General features: G+C 43.5%; 1 protein-coding gene across 4 annotated transcripts in view; it reads right to left on the bottom strand.

Annotated features, from left to right (window-relative positions):
- Positions 1 to 9,028: 9,028 nt before the first annotated feature.
- ZNF143 (zinc finger protein 143) overlaps positions 9,029 to 18,920 on the bottom strand; it is a 58,820-nt gene continuing 48,928 nt past the window's right edge. For all 4 annotated transcript variants that reach the window (XM_032166645.2, XM_032166644.2, XM_032166643.2 and 1 more), the window contains 2 exons: positions 12,187 to 12,333; positions 9,029 to 10,020 (listed from right to left, as the gene is read on the bottom strand). In XM_032166645.2, the coding sequence (XP_032022536.1) occupies positions 9,937 to 10,020; positions 12,187 to 12,333 (231 nt within the window). In that variant the 3' untranslated portion in view covers positions 9,029 to 9,936. The remainder of the gene's footprint in view (positions 10,021 to 12,186; positions 12,334 to 18,920) is intronic.

Consider the following 18,920-nt stretch of genomic DNA (forward strand, 5'->3'; position numbering starts at 1 on the left):
GCATGCAGAATGGCAAATACTAAAGCAGCCTGGCCTCTCGCCTTAGGACTGGGTTTAAGAGTGTGGAATGGGCCAGGTGCAGTGGCTCATGCCCGTAATCCCAGCACTTTGGGAGGCCGAGGCGGGTAGATCACCTGGGGTCAGGAGTTTGAGACAGCCTAGCCAACATGGTGAAACCCTGTCTCTACCAAAAATACAAAAAATTACCTGGTCATGGTGGCAGGCGCCTATAGTCCTAGCTACTCAGGAGGCTGAGGCAGGAGAATCGCTTGAACCCAGGAGGCGGAGGTTGCAGTGAGCCGAGATCGTGCCACTGTACTCCAGCCTGGGCAACAGGAGCGAAACTCCATCTCAAAAACAAACAGAAAAAAGAAAGACCGAGCCTGGTGGCTCACGCCTGTAATCCCAGCACTTTGGGAGGCTGAGGCAGGTGGATCACCTGAGGTCAGGAGTTCAAGACCAGCCTGGCCAACATGGTGAAGCCCCATCTCTATGAATAATACAAAAATTAGTCGGACGTGGTGGCACATGCCTGTATTCCCAGATGCTCAGGAGTCTGAGGCAGGAGAATTGCTGGAACCTGGGAGGCGGAAGTTACAGTGAGCCGAGATCGTGCCACTGCCCTTCCAGCCTGGGCAACACAGCGAGACTCCATCTCAAAAACAAAACAAAGAGTGTGGAATGTTGCTAGGAATGAGTGGCTGGGGCCGGAGACTCCTTAGGCCTGGCAGAAATTTGCCCCGGAAGTGCCTGTGAGAATGATTAGTTCTCAGCACCTTCTTGTCACAGGATTGCAACTGGTGTCTCAGGAAGCCAAATCTGAGCTACTCCTGGAAGTATCATCTTGGTCAACAGTGGCTATAAAACCAAAAGTGGCTGCCAGATTGTGCAAGGAGACAAAACTAGTCTGGTGAGGGCATTTCCTCTTTAGTGACGTCCCAATGACCTGAGGCTGTCAGGGTTCCTCTCATCACTTGCCTTGTTTTGACTGCCCCCATCAAGGCACAGCTGGCTCATTTGTCCCAGAAGGAAATGGTGAAGCAAGCAGATGGATTGCTCCCTGAACCTCCACAGCGCCTCCTGCTGGTGGTCGACCCCAAGGCCCACCATCCTGCCTTTAATTCATTAACCAGCTGCTGTCTTTTTGGCTTTGAAATACCCAAAGGTTCCACGAGCTTTCCAATAGTGAAGCCCACCTTTGTAGAAAAAAAGAAGTGCTCCCATTTTTCTGTTGCCCCTGCTTTTTCGGTTAAAAGAACATGAAGCAATTTCAGGATACTAGAAAAGCCCTAAGGCAGTGGGGAAACTTGCCTAATCAGTTTTAGCTGAATAAAACATCAGGTGAGTGTGGGAGCTGCCCTCAAGCGGGACCTACTGTGCTCCCAGGGCCCTCATCAGCACAAAAGCACTGTCACTGGCTTGGAGTAACGGTTTCCTATTTTAAAAGATAAGCCAAACCCCTTGGGGCAGCAGAGATTTTTACCGCTTTGGGTTTTCTTTAGAATTTGCAGAATTTGTGTGAAGGGCACTGGCACTGAGTCTGCACCCAGATTAGAGCTGTTCCTCACATCCCTTTCCTAGGCTGGGGGGCTTTGGGGCAGATTAGTGATTAGGCTTGTGGGGGGCTTTTGTGTGCTGTGACTTGTGCATGCCAGGGAACCCCTGCAGCAGTGAGACAAAGTGGGAAGAAATCTGGAATTGACATTAGAGGTGGAATCTCATTTTCTTTCATCTTGTAAACCAAAACATGACCATGGCAGATCTCAATTGATTCGAGGTTTATTTTGCCAAGGCTGAGGACGTGCCTGGGAAAAAGAAACCCAAGTCACAGTAGGATTTGTGACCTATGTTTTTCCAAAGAGGATTTGGGGAACTTCAATATTTCAAGAGGTGTAAACCAAAAAGTATCTGAGATAGGTAACAATTAATTTAGAAATTTATGTTGCCAACGTTAAGGACGTGCACTTGGGAGACAGGTCTGTGCCTTTCTCCAAATATGGTTTTGAGGGCTTCAATATTTAAAAGTGGGAAAAGCAGGCTGTAGGAGAAAGATGGAGGGTATGGTCACATGACTGAATCCACATGTTGCAAGAGAAAAGGAGCAGGTAGGGGAATAGTCAATTATATATTCATCTTTGTAGAAGCTAAGGTGAACATAGAGTAGCTTTGTGGAGATACTTAACTTTTTATCTGTAGCTACCTGCTTAGGAACAAAAGGAAAAGTAGCTTCTTGGATAATTCAGCTTTCAGCTTAATATTTTTCTTTTGGCATAGTGAAATTAGAGTCTCAAGTTTTTATTTTCCTTTCACAGAGGAAAAGGCAAGCAGGAGGGGAAGGAAAAAAAAAGGAGGGTGGGTAAGCAGTGAGGCAAATGGTTACATTCTTGTGAGGCTCTGGTTAGAGTTCAGTGAGTCTACGTTTTATATGTAAAAAAAAAGAAAGGGGTAGAGGAAAAGTCAATTATGCATTAGTCTCATGCTCAGTCAATCTACATTTTTTATAAGATAAGGTGAGCATGTGAAATTACAGCTGTTTGGGAACAAAAGAAAGGCCATTTGTTTTATTTTTGCTTTTTTATTTGCATGACTCAGTTCCCAACTTTAGCATAGTGAATTTGAGGTCCCAATATTCTATTTTTCTTTCACAATCTGAATGCAGAAAAGTGAGCAGAAAAAGCTTTTGCCAGGCAATTTTAACTATTCATGCAATTATCCTGAATTTTGAGCATTCTTCATTCTCAGCAAGATTTTCTGTCCTTCCAGTTTAGCTGTGCTGTAGAAGCAAAACGAAACTCCTGCATGGAGAATTGAGGAATCTCTCTGTACATCTCAAGCCACGTGAGTTTGGAACTGGAGGGAACAGCTAGAGGTGCCCTGCTACTCTGCAAGACCTCCAGGAGTTACCGGGAAATTTAAATCCCCAGCTGTCTTAAAGGAGCCCATAATCTAACAAGAGATAATATATTCCCAAAACACAGGTCACACATCTGCAGCAAAAACAGAAAGGCTAATAGAAGTGCATGCCTCAGCAGGACAGGCTACATAATCTGTGGGGCTCCGTGCAAAAATGAAAATACGCAACCTCTTGGTCAAAAGACAGGAAAAACGTGCTTTTAAAGGTACACATAAAGCCAGACACAAAAAGACAAATATAATATGAGGTGCCTACAATAGTCAAATTTATAGAGACAGAAAATAGAATGGTGGCTGGGCACGGTGGCTCACGCCTGTAATCTTAGCACTTTGGGAGGCCAAGGCGGGAAGATCACTTGAGGTCAGGAGTTCGAGACCAGCCTGGCCAACATGGCAAAACCCCGTCTCTATTAAAAATACAAAAATTGGGGAAAGGATTCCCTATTTAATAAATGGTGCTGGGAAAACTGGCTAGCCATATGTAGAAAGCTGAAACTGGATCCCTTCCTTACACCTTATACAAAAATTACTTCAAGATGGATTAAAGACTTAAATGTTAGACCTAAAACCATTAAAATCCTACAAGAAAACCTAGGCAATACCATTCAGGACATAGGCGTGGGCAAGGACTTCATGTCTAAAACACCAAAAGCAATGGCAACAAAAGCCAAAATTGACAAATGGGATCTAATTAAACTAAAGAGCTTCTGCACAGCAAAAGAAACTACCATCAGAGTGAACAGGCAACCTACAGAATGGGAGAAAATTTTTGCAACCTACTCATCTGACAAAGGGCTAATATCCAGAATCTACAATGAACTCAAACATATTTACAACAAAAAAACAAACAACCCCATCAAAAAGTGGGCAAAGGACATGAACAGACACTTCTCAAAAGAAGACATTTATGCAGCCAAAAAACACATGAAGAAATGCTCATCATCACTGGCCATCAGAGAAATGCAAATCAAAACCACAGTGAGATACCATCTCACACCAGTTAGAATGGCCATCATTAAAAAATCAGGAAACAACAGGTGCTGGAGAAGATGTGGAGAAATAGGAACACTTTTACACTGTTGGTGGGACTGTAAACTAGTTCAACCATTGTGGAAGTCAGTGTGGCGATTCCTCAGGGATCTAGAACTAGAAATACCATTTGACCCAGCCATCCCATTACTGGGTATATACCCAAAGGACTATAAATCATGATGCTATAAAGACACATGCATACGTATGTTTATTGCGGCACTATTCACAATAGCAAAGAGTTGGAACCAACCCAAATGTCCAACAACGATAGACTGGATTAAGAAAATGTGGCACATATACACCATGGAATACTATGCAGCCATAAAAAAGGATGAGTTCATATCCTTTGTAGGGACATGGATGAAACTGGAAAACATCATTCTCAGTAAGCTATCGCAAGGACAAAAAACCAAACACCGCATGTTCTCACTCATAGGTGGGAATTGAACAATGAGAACTCATGGACACAGGAAGGGGAACATCACACTCCGGGGACTGTTGTGGGGTTGGGGGAGGGGGGAGGGACAGCATTAGGAGATATACCTAATGCTAAATGACGAGTTAATGGGCGTAGGAAATCAACGTGGCACATGGATACATATGTAACAAACCTGCACATTGTGCACATGTACCCTAAAACCTAAAGTATAATAAAAAAAAAAAAAAATACAAAAATTAGCCGGGCATGGTGGCACGTGCCTGTAGTCCCAGCTACTTGGGAGGCTGAGACAGGAGAATCACATGAACCCAGGAGGGGGAGGTTGCAGTGAGCCGAGATCATGCCACGGTGTTCTAGCCTGGGCGACAGAGCAAGACCCTGTCTGAAAAAAATAAAAATAAAATAAAATAAAATGGTGGTTGTCAGGAACTGGAGTGAGGGGGGGATGGAGAATTATTGTTTAGTGGGTACAATTTCAGTTTGGGAGATGAAAAAGTTCTGGAGATGGATGGTGGTGATGGTTGCACAACAATGTGAATGTACAGTTGCCCTGCGGTATTGGAGGGGGATTGGTTCTAGGATTCATCAAGGACACCAAAATCCAGGGATTCTCAAGTCCCTGATAATAAATGGTATAGTATTTGCATATAACCTATGCACATCCTCCTGTATACTTTAATTCATCTCTAGATTACTTATAATACCCAATACAATGCCTACACATCATTCTTATGAATTCAACATAGTACTTTAGTACCTTGCAAATTCAAGACTTGCTTTTTGGAACTTAGTCTTTTTTTTTCCTGAATATATTTTTTCTTTTTTTTGTAGAGACAGGGTCTCACTATGTTGCCCAGGCTGGACTTGAACTTCTGGCTTCAAGTGATCCTCCTGCCTAGGTCTCCCAAAGTGCTGGGATTACAGGTGTGAGCCACCACACCAGCCTTTTTCCTGAATATTTTCGATCCATGATTGGTTAACTCCATGGATGTGGAACCCAGGGATGTGGAACTGATGGATACAAAGGGTTGACTAAGTACCACTGCACACTCAAAAATAGTTAAAATGGTAAATTTTATGTATATTTTGTTACACACACAAAATGGTAGACATAAGCTTTTTCCTTCTTTTATAGTCTTTCTCTTGACTTGTCATGGTGCTTATTTGCTACTTAATGTCATTCTAAGAAAAACTACAGGACGGGCTCAGTGGCTCACACATGTAATCCCAGCACTTTGGGAGGCCAAGGCAGGTGGATCACCTGAGGTCAGGAGTTCGAGACCAGCCTGGCCAACATGGTGAAACCCTGTCCCTACAAAAATACCAAAAATTAGCCGGGCATGATGGCGGGTACCTGTAATCCCACTTACTCGGAAGGCTGAGGCGGGAGAATCACTTGAACCCAGGAGGCGGAGGTTACAGTGAGCCGAGATTGCGCCATTGCACTCCAGCCTGAGCACCAGAGCAAGACTCTGTCTCAAAAAAAGAAAAGAAAAATTACTAATTAAAAATTTTGGCATGTATTTTACCCTCCACTTTTATATTATACAATGCCAATTTTAAATGTAAATATCAGAATATTTATCTCATATTTGGAATCACTGAAATTACACAATTTGAATTTTGTGGCTCATCCCAGAAGGGTTATCTCCTGCTGGTTCGAAGGCACAACAAACACAAGCCAGGCTCAGGAAAGTTGGAAGGAGTAAGAGAGGATTCCTCCAGGCACAGAGCCTGCTGAGAAAGCCCTCCAGGGCAAGGGACCTCACAGATGACTGTGGGCAGGTACTCTGTTGGGTCTCACAGGTTCCAGGTTCCCTTTCCTCCAGGTGTCTCCCCTTTCCACAGGCCTGCCACCTCAGCCTACAGCAAATGGACTACCAGTGTCTTTAAAACTCAGAGCTGGGACACTGTCAGTAAAGGGCTGGGCAAAAGGCTTGCCCCTTTCAAGGCTCAACTAAGGCTGATTGTCCACCAAGAGCACTGTGGTGCTGCCAGCCTGGAGTGGGGATGTCCACCACCACGCCCCAACCCTCCCTGAATTGGGATCAGACTCCTGCCAAGGGTAGAGGGTGGCAGCAGTTGCAGGGTGAGGGCAAGGAGGGAGAGGCCAAGTGGGGCAGTGGTGGTGAGAGCACTTCCAGGGATACAGCAGTGGGTGGAGCTGCGTGTAAGCTCAGGCACTAAGCCCACAGTACATGCTTTGTTGATGCATGGGACTTCATTTACAAAACATACACAAAGATAGACATCAAGACTGCAGCCGGGCGCAGTGGTTCATGCCAGTAATTCCAGTACTTTGGGAGGTGGATCACTTGAACTCAAGAGTTTGAGAACAGCTTGGTCAACATGGTGAAACCCTATCTCTACCAAAAATACAAAAATTAGCTGGGCATGGTGGTGAGCACCTGTGGTCCCAGCTACTTGGGAGGCTGAGGTGAGAGGATCGCTGGAGCCCAGGAGGAGCTTGCAGTGAGCCCTGACCATGCCACTGCACTCAAGCCTAGGTGACAGAATGAGACCCTGTCTCAAAAATAAATAAACAAAAAGAATTTCAAGACTGCAACCATAGTCCATTAAACCCCAAATCCAGGGCCCTTCTGAGTGGTTTCTTGTTCAAACTGTACTGATCACATGCCCATGCAGGCGTGTCCTGTCCCTCAGGCAGAAGAGAGAGTATTTGGCTGGAGTATTCCTTGAAAGCGTCCTCATCCCTAAAGGAAACCTAGGTACAGAAAGTGCTTATCATGCGGGAGGCTGAGGCAGCTTTTCTCCCCTTCCAACACGCTCCCTTTTCCTCTTCAACACTAGACTTCAGCTCTGCCCCCTTCTTTTTCACATCCCACTCCTCGCTCGCTGCTGAGGTCTACCAGTAGTTGACTAGTCTATAATCTTATCTGAGCCAGGAAATACTGGACGGTAAACTTCTTGGGTTGATAAATGGAGTCCAGTCAGTTTTGGCACTGAGTCTACGGTTTCCCAAGTTGCTTACCTAGCCCCAGGGCTGTCACGCCGGAAGGCAAGCAGCAAGCAAGAGACACGGTACAAAGTTAGTTTGCCCCTGAAGGCCTGGGGGTGGGTAGGAGGGGAAGGAAAGATCTGGCTCTTTGGGCAGCTGTCGCCTCTAGAGAATTAAGAAAGCCTCGTCCCTGCCTTAACTCTTAAGTTCTTGTGAGTTCAGACTGGGGCACATTTTCTTTGCAGTGGCCTCAAGCTGTGTCTGGGGCAAAGCGGGGTGTTTTTTTTTGGACGGAGAGTTTTCCTTGAGCATTGTCTGGATCAAATTCCAGAGGGTTATGCCCCACCTGGTTCTGTTTGCTAGCGTTTACTCTTATTTCAAGTGTCTTTTTGGGATTTTTCAACCTTGGATGTTTCTGTGTCCTGCACTGTGAAGAGACCCTATAGCAGCTTTCCTAGCAATTGTCAGCACACCAACTGCACCCTTCCCCTGGAGGAAACAGGCCACCTTGCTAGGCTCCTGAGGCCCCATTCCCAAGAAGGCAGGTCAGGGTAAACTAGCAGTGACCCTAGGCCCTTTTCTCTGGGTGCCAGAAGTCATTTTCTTTTGAGCTGAGGGATAATCAGGCTAACCAAAACAGTCCAGGTTGAGCCCTGCCCAATCCAACTGGCAAAGGTGCTAGGAGTAAAGAGAAACATCCTGGAATTTGAGCAGTCAGATCTAAGGGGCCATGGAGGCTGACAGCTTGGTTTTGGTCCTGGGAGTACAGCAGCCTGGCTGGGCCCAGTGGGGAGGAGGTCCTGGCCAGCAGCCAGGACCAGCACTGGGAGGCTGAGCGCCACCCTGCCTGCGATTTCGCAGATTCTGGTCTTCTATCCCAGCCCGACAGCCCCTTTCTGAGCCTCAGTGGGCATCCGGGGGGAGTTCTGTGTGGGTCTGTGTCTCTGTCAAGAATGAAGACTTCATCTGTGGTTGACTAGGGCTTTTGCTAATGTTATGTATCTATAAAGGGCTCTGCCCAACCCTGAAGGGCTTCCTATTTCAAGTAAGTCACCATCCTTTTTAGCAAGAGTTCATAGAACCTGATCAAAGATAACATTTATGTAAAATAAAACAGCACAATGTTTTCCCCTTTCTACTGTAAAGCTTGAAATGAAAAAGCCACATTTCAGCTCTGCAAACAAACCTCGCTGAATGACAGTGCAGGAGGGGCTGCTGCAGAACACACCTTCATCTTTTTTTTTTTCTTTTGACCTTGGTGAACGCTGATTTTCCAGCGTTAGAAAATGGTTTTTATACTGCTCAATTCATTAGGCAATCAGAAATCACCAAAGTTCATCTTGATAATCTCTGCCACAAATGAGCATCTGAGGAGGTAACTGTGGTGCAGTGGAAACACACTAGACTTGGAGCCAGAAAGTCTGGGTTCTCGTCTTGGTCCTGCCTCTCCATAGCTATGAGGGCTGGTACGACAGTCAGCCTCCCTCCTGGACTCTTGGTTTCCTTATGTAAAAAACAAAATTGTTGTGAATATATAAAAATATATGGAAAAGCACTTACTCTGTACTTGATATACAACGTCCTTTCAATATGTGTATTAGGTTACATTCCATTACATTTGCGATACTTTCTGCACCATTTCCCCCCATCTCCCCACCAATTTGACAAATAAATAAATATAAAAGTAACATTTTAAAAATTGCTGTATTCAAAATTAATAATAAACTTTGGGGTAAATAAGCTTTAAAACAAAAGTACATAAGCAAAAATAAATAATTTACACCAACCCACTAACCTAATTTTCAGAGTAAAGCCATTTCCAATTACAGTACTGTTATCCCGGGCACCAGCCTGTGGTTAAACTTTGATAATTCGTTATTTTAAAAAAACAGTAATAAAAACTGAATACTAAGCAAAATATTTAACAAAACCACTGGATTTAACTTTTTAATTTTAAATAACCAAATTTTATAATTTTGTACGTAATTCAATGTAATGCCAATATAATTACCATTTCAGCTTGAAGAGCTGGTTTTTAACAGGGATGGGAAACTATAAATTATTCAAATAGTCCGCAAACCATGAGATACAAATAAAAATGGACAAACATATGGTAGAACAAAAACCGCAGACACTCTACTAACTGGGGAAATATCTGAAGGCTTTACATCCTTTATTATCCATAATGGCTTTTGGAATTACGATTGTGTGACATATAGAACCTTTGATATTTTAGATACAGCCTTTTTTTTTCCCACGGGAAGTTAAAAATCCATCGTAAGACTCCATAAGACTTTACTAGTCTTTCATGTAGACTCTAGGAGTTTGTGATCTGATAAAAGAGTAACATGAAAATTTACTGTATTGCCCTAATTTCATACTTCCTCGTACACAATGAATCACTCTGAGAATCTATTCCAAGGGTTATATACACAAAAGTGTCAAGAATAAAATGTTCTCCACTCTCGCATAAAAATGTGTACAGTGTATCAGGAATGGAAAACTTCTAATTTTCCTGGGCCCAGGCTTCATGGATTTCTGCTGCCAGAAGATGAAAGACTCCTCCTGGTTTATTGCTCCATTGCTCTGAGGATTAATCATCCAACCCTGGCGTTTCTCCTTGTTGGATTCTAGACGCTATTCTGATGGCTTCTTCCAGAGATGGCTGTTCTCCAAGCTGAAACAGGAACACACACATCAAATGCTAACAATTCAAAAGCCACAGTCAAGAAAATGCCAAAGAAATGTTATATGCCAGAAGTGAAACTTCTCTCTGTAATTCTGACACTTGGGATTGTTAAGATACTACTGCTAACTCAATCATTAAGAGAACAAAACAATCTCCTGCAGGGGAGAATAATGCAATACAATTTCTTTTTCTTTTTTGAATTCAGAATCCTAGGTGCAGCCAGGGGTGGTGATATGATGAGGTCTCAGCAGGGCATGGTGGCCCATGCCTGTAATCCCAACACTTTGGGAGGTGGAGGCAGGCAGATTGCTTGAGCCCAGGAGTTCGAGATCAGCCTGAGCAACATGGCAAAAACCCATCTCTACTAAAAAAATACAAAAATTGGCTGGGCGCAGTGGCTCACGCCTGTAATCCCAGCACTTCGGGAGGCCGAGGCGGGCAGATCACGAGGTCAGGAGATAGAGACCATCCTGGCTAACATGGTGAAACCCCGTTTCTACTAAAAAATACAAAAAAAAAGGTGGTGGTGGGCGCCTGTAGTCCCAGCTAATGGGGAGGCTGAGGGAGAATAGCGTGAACCCAGGAGGCGAAGCTTGCAGTGAGCCGAGATGGCACCACTGCACTCCAGCCTGGGTGACAGAGCGAGACTCCGTCTCAAAAAATAAAAATTAGCTGGGGATGGCAGCGTGTACCTATACTCCCAGCTGCTGAGGAAGCTGAGGTGATTCTCCCACCTCAGCCTCCCAGCCTGCCGTGCCTGGTCTGCAATGTACTTGGGATTTTGATAAAATCTTCATACAGTCCGGCCATGGTGGCTCACGACTATAATCATAGCACTTTGGGAGGCTGAGACAGGAGGATCACTTCAGCCCAGGAGTTCAAGACCAGCCTGAGCAACATAGTGAGACCCCATCTCTATTTATTTTTAAATAAATAAAAACTAAAAAAAAAAAATTCATACATGCAAGAGACAAAAGATGCTTATCTCAGCCATCAAAAGAGAGCTTCTTGAGCCTTTAGCTTCTATACCCATGAACTACATAAAACCAACAGCTGACATTTCCTGGAGTGTGTTCTAACTCTTTATCAAGTAAACACGTGGGCGGAAAAAAAATCTCCCTAAGGACAGGTAATCTGCATCTAGCCCCTAGGATTCTATTTTACTTTATATTCTTATTTTTTTTGAGACAGGGTCTCGCTGTTGCCCAGGCTGGAGTACAGTGGTGCGATCTTGGCTCACTGCAGCCTCAACCTCCCTTGCTCAAGTGATCCTTCCACCTCAGCCACCTGAGTAGCTGGGACTACAGGTGCACACCACCACACCTGGCTAATTTTTGTATTTTTGTAGAGATGGGGTTTCGTCATGTTGCCTGGGCTGGTCTCTTTTATTTTTTGAGATGGGGTCTCATTTGTTACCCAGGCGGGAGTGCAGTGGCACAATCTTGGCTCACTGCAGCCTCAAATCTCGTGGGTACAAGTAATCCTCCTGCCTCAGCCACCCCCCCCAAGTAGCTGGGCACTACAGGCACCTGGCATCACACCCAGCTAATTTTTGTGCTTTTTGTAGTGACGGTTTTCACCACGTTGCCCAGGCTGGTCTCTTAACTCCTAAGCTCAAGCTACCTACCTGCCTCAGCCTCCCAAAGTGCTAGGATTATAGGGATGAGCCACCACGCCCGGCTGCACCTAAGATTCTAAATTCTCTGCTTCCCAGAGAATGATTCCTTCTAAGTCTTCTGACATTCCCCACTTTAAAATGGGGGCTGTGCAAGGATTCTCAGAGGACTTATTTAGGATTTGTGTTTCCACGAGATTTTTCTCTAAGGAGTAGCTCTTAAGTGCTTTATAGACCCCTGCCTAATTAGACTTTTATTTTGAGAGTAAAGATGCCTGGGTGGGTGCACACAGGAATATATACCTGAAGGTTTTTTTCTTGCTATAAATTCCCCTAGAATATGCAAAGATAGGTAGAGAACAAAGTGCTGTTCTCTTTGAGTCCACCTCAAATACACCAATTTCCTTAAAGTAGGCTAGGTGATAGAGATTATTCTACACCTTGCCTCCTGTAAAGGTTATACACGAAGCACAGTGTACAAAGTTGAGAGCTATGAGCAGCACTGCTGTCGACTGAGGACAGTCTGCCTTGGTACTCACCTGAACTGCAATCTGGGTGCCATTGGATGTTGCTACTAAGGTCAGAGGTCTGGTTTCTGTGGTTACTAAGTGATGGCTATGCTGCTGGTGCCCCATTTCTGATGAGGCAGTATGGAATGCTGCCAAGTCTTGAGCTACAATTGCAACCTTAAGCAAAACAAAACAAACCACGCACATGAAGAATTAAACCTGCGATTTAAATAGGTTAAAGTCCACTTAATACAGTGGATTTCTTCAAATTGAAAAGGAAAAACTCCTCTGACCATAGACTTGTCAAAGCCTATATTGAAAGGAGGTTTATTTGAGGAAGTTGAGGCTCATTATCTAAGGTTATGAAGTGAGCCAAAGGCAAAATAGGGTAGAGGACACTGGAGAAATGGATCTGCTATGCCAGGCCCCATTAGCCAGGGAGATGTGGCTGTACCTAGGTTCTATTACCCCTAAGTGACTGCTTGGGAAGTTATGTATGTGGACTAATTTGCACCTCAAATGTCCATTTTTTTCCCTGAGATTGGCTCATAGGAGAAAATAAATGATTTTTTCCCTCTTTACTTGTCGTATTTAAAATCAGATTTCCATTTAACTAGGAAAACTGAAAGGACCAGTGGTGTTACTGACAAACAGCATCTCATCTCATACTCATTTCCCATTTTAGACTCCATGGAATCTTCCCATACTCCTCTTGCAGCATCTAGCCAGGAGAATTAAAAGTGCTTTGGTGACTCTTATACCACAGATACAACTTTTTTTAAAAAATGCAGATAACATGGAAAATGGCAATTAACTATTTGTTAGATGATATTCTAAAACTTTACTCAGCCAAATTCAGAGAAAGAATAGATTAAAAATGAAAACTGCTGTTTTACTTGGCTATTCATCCACTAAAAATGCTACATTTTAAGCTAATAGATATTTAGCTTGGATCAATCCCAGTAATGTTCCCTAATTCTATAAGAAAAACAGACTTCATTCCAGCAATGTCTAAGTAGCTTATATTGAGCTAACCTTCCTGCAGATAACAATTATAAACGCTTGACAAAAATATGAAAAAGCAACTATTTGAAGGCTTTGAGGAGCAGTGAAAAGCAGGAAGAAACTAGAGGGGATTCTCAAAAGAAGGGAGTCACATTGTGTTATATCTGTGTTTAAATAGATTTCACACTGAGGGCACTACCCAGTTTGAGCAGCCTGGGGCAACTTAAGGTTAAAGATAATGGAGTCCAGGGCTGCCAGAATAGCAGTACAGAGAAGAATAGCCCAGAAAGCAAAGAATTTGAGTGGGGAGCCCCCAAATCTTTGTATAAACTGTCCTCAAATCCTTAAGACCCCTCAACACAAATATTTCCAGTTTCCAACAACGTTCCAACAAGACTGGCAAAGCAGCATCTAGAAGGCTGAGAAGCTAAGGAGAGCTTTCAGTGCAACTCACCAAAGAGAGAAAGAATTTGAAGTTTCAATCTTACCAAGTTAGGAGGTAAGATTACGTCCCAGGACTAAATATTCACCCTAAGACCTAATAGCAAGACTGAAACAGACCTCCCTTAACAAAGTACAAAACCCAGCCTCAACACGTAATTTAACTAGCTAATAGAAAAAAAAAAATCAATATTCTCCAGAGAAAGATAACAAAATTCAGAATCTCTATAATGTGTCATCCACAAGGTCCAGAATGCAATTTTAAAATTACAATCGCTTAGCCAGGCATGATGGCTCACGCTTGTAATCCTAGCACTTTGGGAGGCCGAGGCGGGCGGATCACCTGAGGTCAGGAGTTCGAGATCAGCCTGGCTAACATGGTGAAACCCCACCTCTACTAAAAAAAAAAGAAAAATGCAAAAAATTGGCTGGGTGTGGTGATGGGTGCCTGCAGTCCCAGCTACTCGGGAGGCTGAGGGAGGAGAACCAGGTCAAAGACAAATTAATACACATTCTCCATCTGAAGAACCTTGAGAAAGATTGTTAAAAACCCCAAATAGGCCAGGTGTGGTGGCTCACACCTGTAATCCCAACACTTTGAGAGGCCAAGGCGGGTGGATCACCTGAGGTCAGCAGTTTGAGACCAGCCTGACCAACATGGTGAGACCCCGTCTCTACTAAAATTACAAAAATTAGCCAGGCGTGGTGGCCGGTGCATGTAATCCCAGCTACTCAGGAGGCTGAGGCAGGAGAATCGCTTGAACCCGGGAGGCAGAGGTTGCAGCGAGCCGAGATCGTGCCATTGCACTCCGGCCTGGGCAACAAGAATGAAAACTGTCTCAAAAAAAACAAAAAACAAAAAAACCAAATAGATTCCTAGCAACTTGTAAGACAACACCAAGTTAATATACATATAATTAGAGTTCCAGAAGGGCAGCAGACAATTTAAATTTTTTTTTTTTTTTTCCCAGAAGCTGGCTTGTATCTGCAGTCCTAGCTTCTTGGGAGGCTGAGGCTGAGGGATCCCTTAAGCCCAGGAGTTTGAGGCCAGCCTGGGTCCTAGCTACTCAGGACTGCTTGCCTCAGTCTCCCAAAGTGCTGAGATTACAGGAGTGAGCCACTGCGTCCAGTCCTTATTTCCTTCCTTCTATTTACTTTTTTTGTTTAATTTTTCTTCTTAAGGTAGAAACTAAGATCATTGAATTTAAACCTTTTCTTTCCAATACAAGCATTTAAAACAAATTTTCCTCTAAGAATTGCTTTACCTTCCACTGACTTTTTTTTTTTTTGAGACAGGGTCTCCCTCCATCGCCCAGGCTGTAGTGTAGCTGTGCTATCTCAGTTCACTGCAACCTCTGCCTCCTGGGCTCAAATGATCCTCCCACCTCAGCTTCCTGAGTAGCTGGGACTACTGGCGTGCACCACCACACCTGGCTAATTTTGTATTTTTAGTAGAGACGGGGTTTCTCCATGTTGCCCTGGGTTGGTCTTGAACTCCTGACTTCAGGTGATCCACCTGCCTCAGCCTCCCAAAGTGCTGGGATTACAGGCATGAGCCACCGTACCCGGCCCCCAGATCCTATGTATATTAAAGGGATAATAAGGAAATAGTATGAACAACTTTATATCAATAAATATGAAAACTTAGATGAAACAGACAAACTTATAAAAACAAAACTTAGCAGAATGGATACAAAAAAACATAGATAACTTGAATAGTATAGATCCACTTAAAAACTTGAATCCATAGTAAAAAAAAAAAAAAAAAAAAAAAAAACCTCCCCAAAAAGAAAACTCTGGGCCTAGATGGTGGTGTCCTAATGAACTCTATCAAGCTTTTATGGAGAAATAATACCAATCTTACACAACGATCAGAAAATAGTACAGAAGAGAACACTTCCCAACTTGTTTTATGAGGCAAGCCTAACCCTGATGTTGAAACAGGAGATGAAACTTTTTCTTATAATTTCATAATAAATTATAGATCAATATGGTTCATAAACATTGACACCAAAATCTTTAACAAGATATTAGCAAACTGTCACAGAGGATTTTAAGGGTAGTAAAAATACTCTGATAGAGTATGATCCTCTATTGGTAGATGTATGTCATTATACATCTGTCCAAACCCATAGAATGTACAACACTAACAGTGAATCCTGATGTAAACAATGGACTCTGGGTGACTGTGATGTGTACATGTAGGTTTCAACAACAGTAACAAACGTGTTCCTCTGGTGGGGGTGTTCATTATGCAGGAGGCTATGTATGTGTGGGGGCAGGGAGTGTAAGGGAAGTCTCTGTACCTACCTCTCAATTTTGTGGTGACCTGTAACTGCTCTAAAAAAATCGTCTTTAAAAAATATTAGCTAACTGAATCCATCAAAATACAAAAAGGTAAATACATCATAACCAAGTGATATATTAGCTTTTTTTATATGTAAATTAAAACCACAATGATAGACCACATCCAGTAGAATGGCTAAAACTTTAAAACAACTCCAAATGTTGGTGATAATATGAAACAAACAGAACTCTTTTTTATTTTTTAGAGACGGAGTCTTGCTGTCACTCAGGCTGGAGTGCAATGGTGCAATCTCAGCTCACTGCAACCTCCACCTACGGGGTTCAAGCAATTCTCCTGCCTCAGCCTCCCGAGTAGCTGGGACTAAAGGGGCACACCACAACATGCCTGGCTAATTTTTTTTTGTGTATTTTTAGTAGAGATGGGGTTTCACCATGCTGGCCAGGCTGGTCTCAAACTCCTGACCTCGTGATCCACCCGCCTCAGCCTCCCAAATTCCTGGGATTACAGGCATGAGCCACTGTGCCTGGCCTCTTTTTTGTTTTTTTAGAAGACAGGGTTTTGCTCTGTCACCCAGGCTGTAGTACAACGAATGTGGCTCACCAAAGCCTCAACCTCCTGGGCTAAGTGATCCTCCCACTTTAGCCTCAAAAGTAGCTGGGACTATAGGCATACGCTGCCATGCTTGGCTAATTAAAAAAAAAAAAAAAAATTAGCCAGGCACAGTGGCTCACACCTGTAATCCCAGCACTTTGGGAAGCCAAGGCGGGTGGATCACCTGAGGTCAGGAGTTGGAGACCAGCCTGACCAACATGGTAAAACCCCATCTCTACTAAAAATACACAAATTAGCCGGGCATGGTGGTGGGCGCCTGTAATCCTGCTACTCAGGAGGCCGAGGCAGGAGAATCACTTGAACCCGGAAGGTGGAAGTTGCAGTGAGCCGAGATTGTGCCACTGCACTCCAGTCTGGGCGACAGAGCGAGACTCTGTCTCAAAAAAAAAAAAAATTTTTGGTGGAAACAGTGTCTTGCTACATTGCCCAGGTTGGTTTTAAAATCCTGGGCTCGGCCAAGCGCAGTGGCTCACGCCTGTAATCCCAGCACTTTGTGAGGCCAAGGCGGGCAGATCACAAGGTCAGGAGATCGAGACCATCCTGGCTAACACGGTGAAACCCCATCTCTACTAAAAATACAAAAAATTAACCGGGCGCAGTGGCAGGCGCCTGTAGTCCCAGATACTCGGGAGGCTGAGGCAGGAGAATGGCGTGAGCCCAGGAGACGGAGCTTGCAGTGAGCCGAGATTGCACCACTGCACTCCAGCCTGGGCGACAGAGCGAAACTCTGTCTCAAAAAAATAAATAAATAAATAAATAAAATAAAATAAAATCCTGGGCTCAAGCAATCCTCCGACCTTGGCCTCCCAAAGTGCTGGGATTACAGGTATGAGCCACTGCGCCCAGCCTAATTTTTAAAAATGTTTTAACCACAAGAAGCAGCACGGAACAAATGGAACTCTTAGACATTGCTAGTGGGAGTGTATGACGGCCCAACCACTTTGGAGAACTGTTTGGTACTATCATAGAAAGGTAAATATGCCTCTATTCTATGACCCAGCAATTCCACAAATAGGTATTTATCCAAGACAAATGAGAGTATACGTCTACCAACATATTTTTACTGCCATCTTATTCATAATAGTCAAAAACTGGAAGCATTTCAAATGTTCACCAAGGGGAGAATATATCAACAAATTGTGGTATATTCTTACAATAGAACACTGCTCAGCAATAAAAAAGAATGAACTGTTATTACATGCCAACAATGTGAATAAATATCCAAAATGTTAAGTAGAAAAACCCAGACACAAAAGAGTTCATACTGTGGTTCCATTTATATAATGTTCAAGAATAGGCAAAACTAAGCTGGGTGCGGTGGCTCACGCCTGTAATCCTAGCACTTTGGGAGGCCGAAGCGGGCAGATCACTTGAGGTCAGGAGTTCGAGACCAGCATGGCCAACATGGTAAAACCCCATCTCTACTAAAAATACAAAAAAATCAGCCAGGCGCGGGAGGTTGCAGTGAGCTGAGAACGTGCCACTGCACTCCAGCCAGGGTGACAGAGTGAGGCTCTGTCTCAAAAAAAAAAAAAAAAAAAAAAATTGGCAAAACTAATTCAATCACAACAGTTTTTGCCTAAAGAGGGTGAGTACTGACTATAAAGGAATCACAAGGGAACTTTCTGGTGTGATAGAAATGTTCTACATTTTGTTTAGGATGTTAGTTATATGGGCGCATATTTAACACAACTCATTGAATTGTAAATTTAAGATCTGTGCATTTCATTGTTATGTAAATTTTACCTCAATTAAGATAAAAACAGATTGCAGGCAAATATGAAAAACAAGTTTAACTTCACTAGTGGTCAAATGAAAATAAACAGAATTTAACTTTTGCTTGTTAATTCTGTAAATACGAAAAAAAAATCCTCAACGCAAGAGTACAGTGAAAAAGAAAGCTTTAGATCCATAACATGATTATTAAACCTTTCTGAAAAAAATTTGGCAATATGTAACAAGCAGCTTAAAATAGCTTAAACTGTTAATACAAAAATTTGTTTCCTATGAAAATAACCAGAAGCTTTTTTTTTCTTTAAGACAGAGTCTCACTCTTTTTGCCCAGGCTGGAGTGCAGTGGCGCAACCTCGGCTCACTGCAACCTCTGCCTCCTGGGTTCAAGCGATTCTCCTGCCTCAGCCTCCTGAGTAGCTGTGATTACAGGCGCCCTGCCACCATGCTTGGCTAATGTTTTTGTATTTTTATTAGAGGCGGGGTTTCACCATGTTTGGCCACGCTGGTCTTGAATTCCTGACCTCAGGTGATCCAACTGCCTCGGCCTCCCAAAGTGCTGGGATTACAGGATGAACCCCCGCACCCAGCCTGCATTTTCTTAAGGACTAATGATGTTGAACATCTTTTCATGTGCTTATTGGCCACTTACATCATTTTACACTCC

This window comes from Hylobates moloch, unplaced genomic scaffold (genome assembly GCF_009828535.3).
Source record: "Hylobates moloch isolate HMO894 unplaced genomic scaffold, HMol_V3 SCAFFOLD_11, whole genome shotgun sequence".
Lineage (NCBI taxonomy): Eukaryota > Metazoa > Chordata > Mammalia > Primates > Hylobatidae > Hylobates > Hylobates moloch.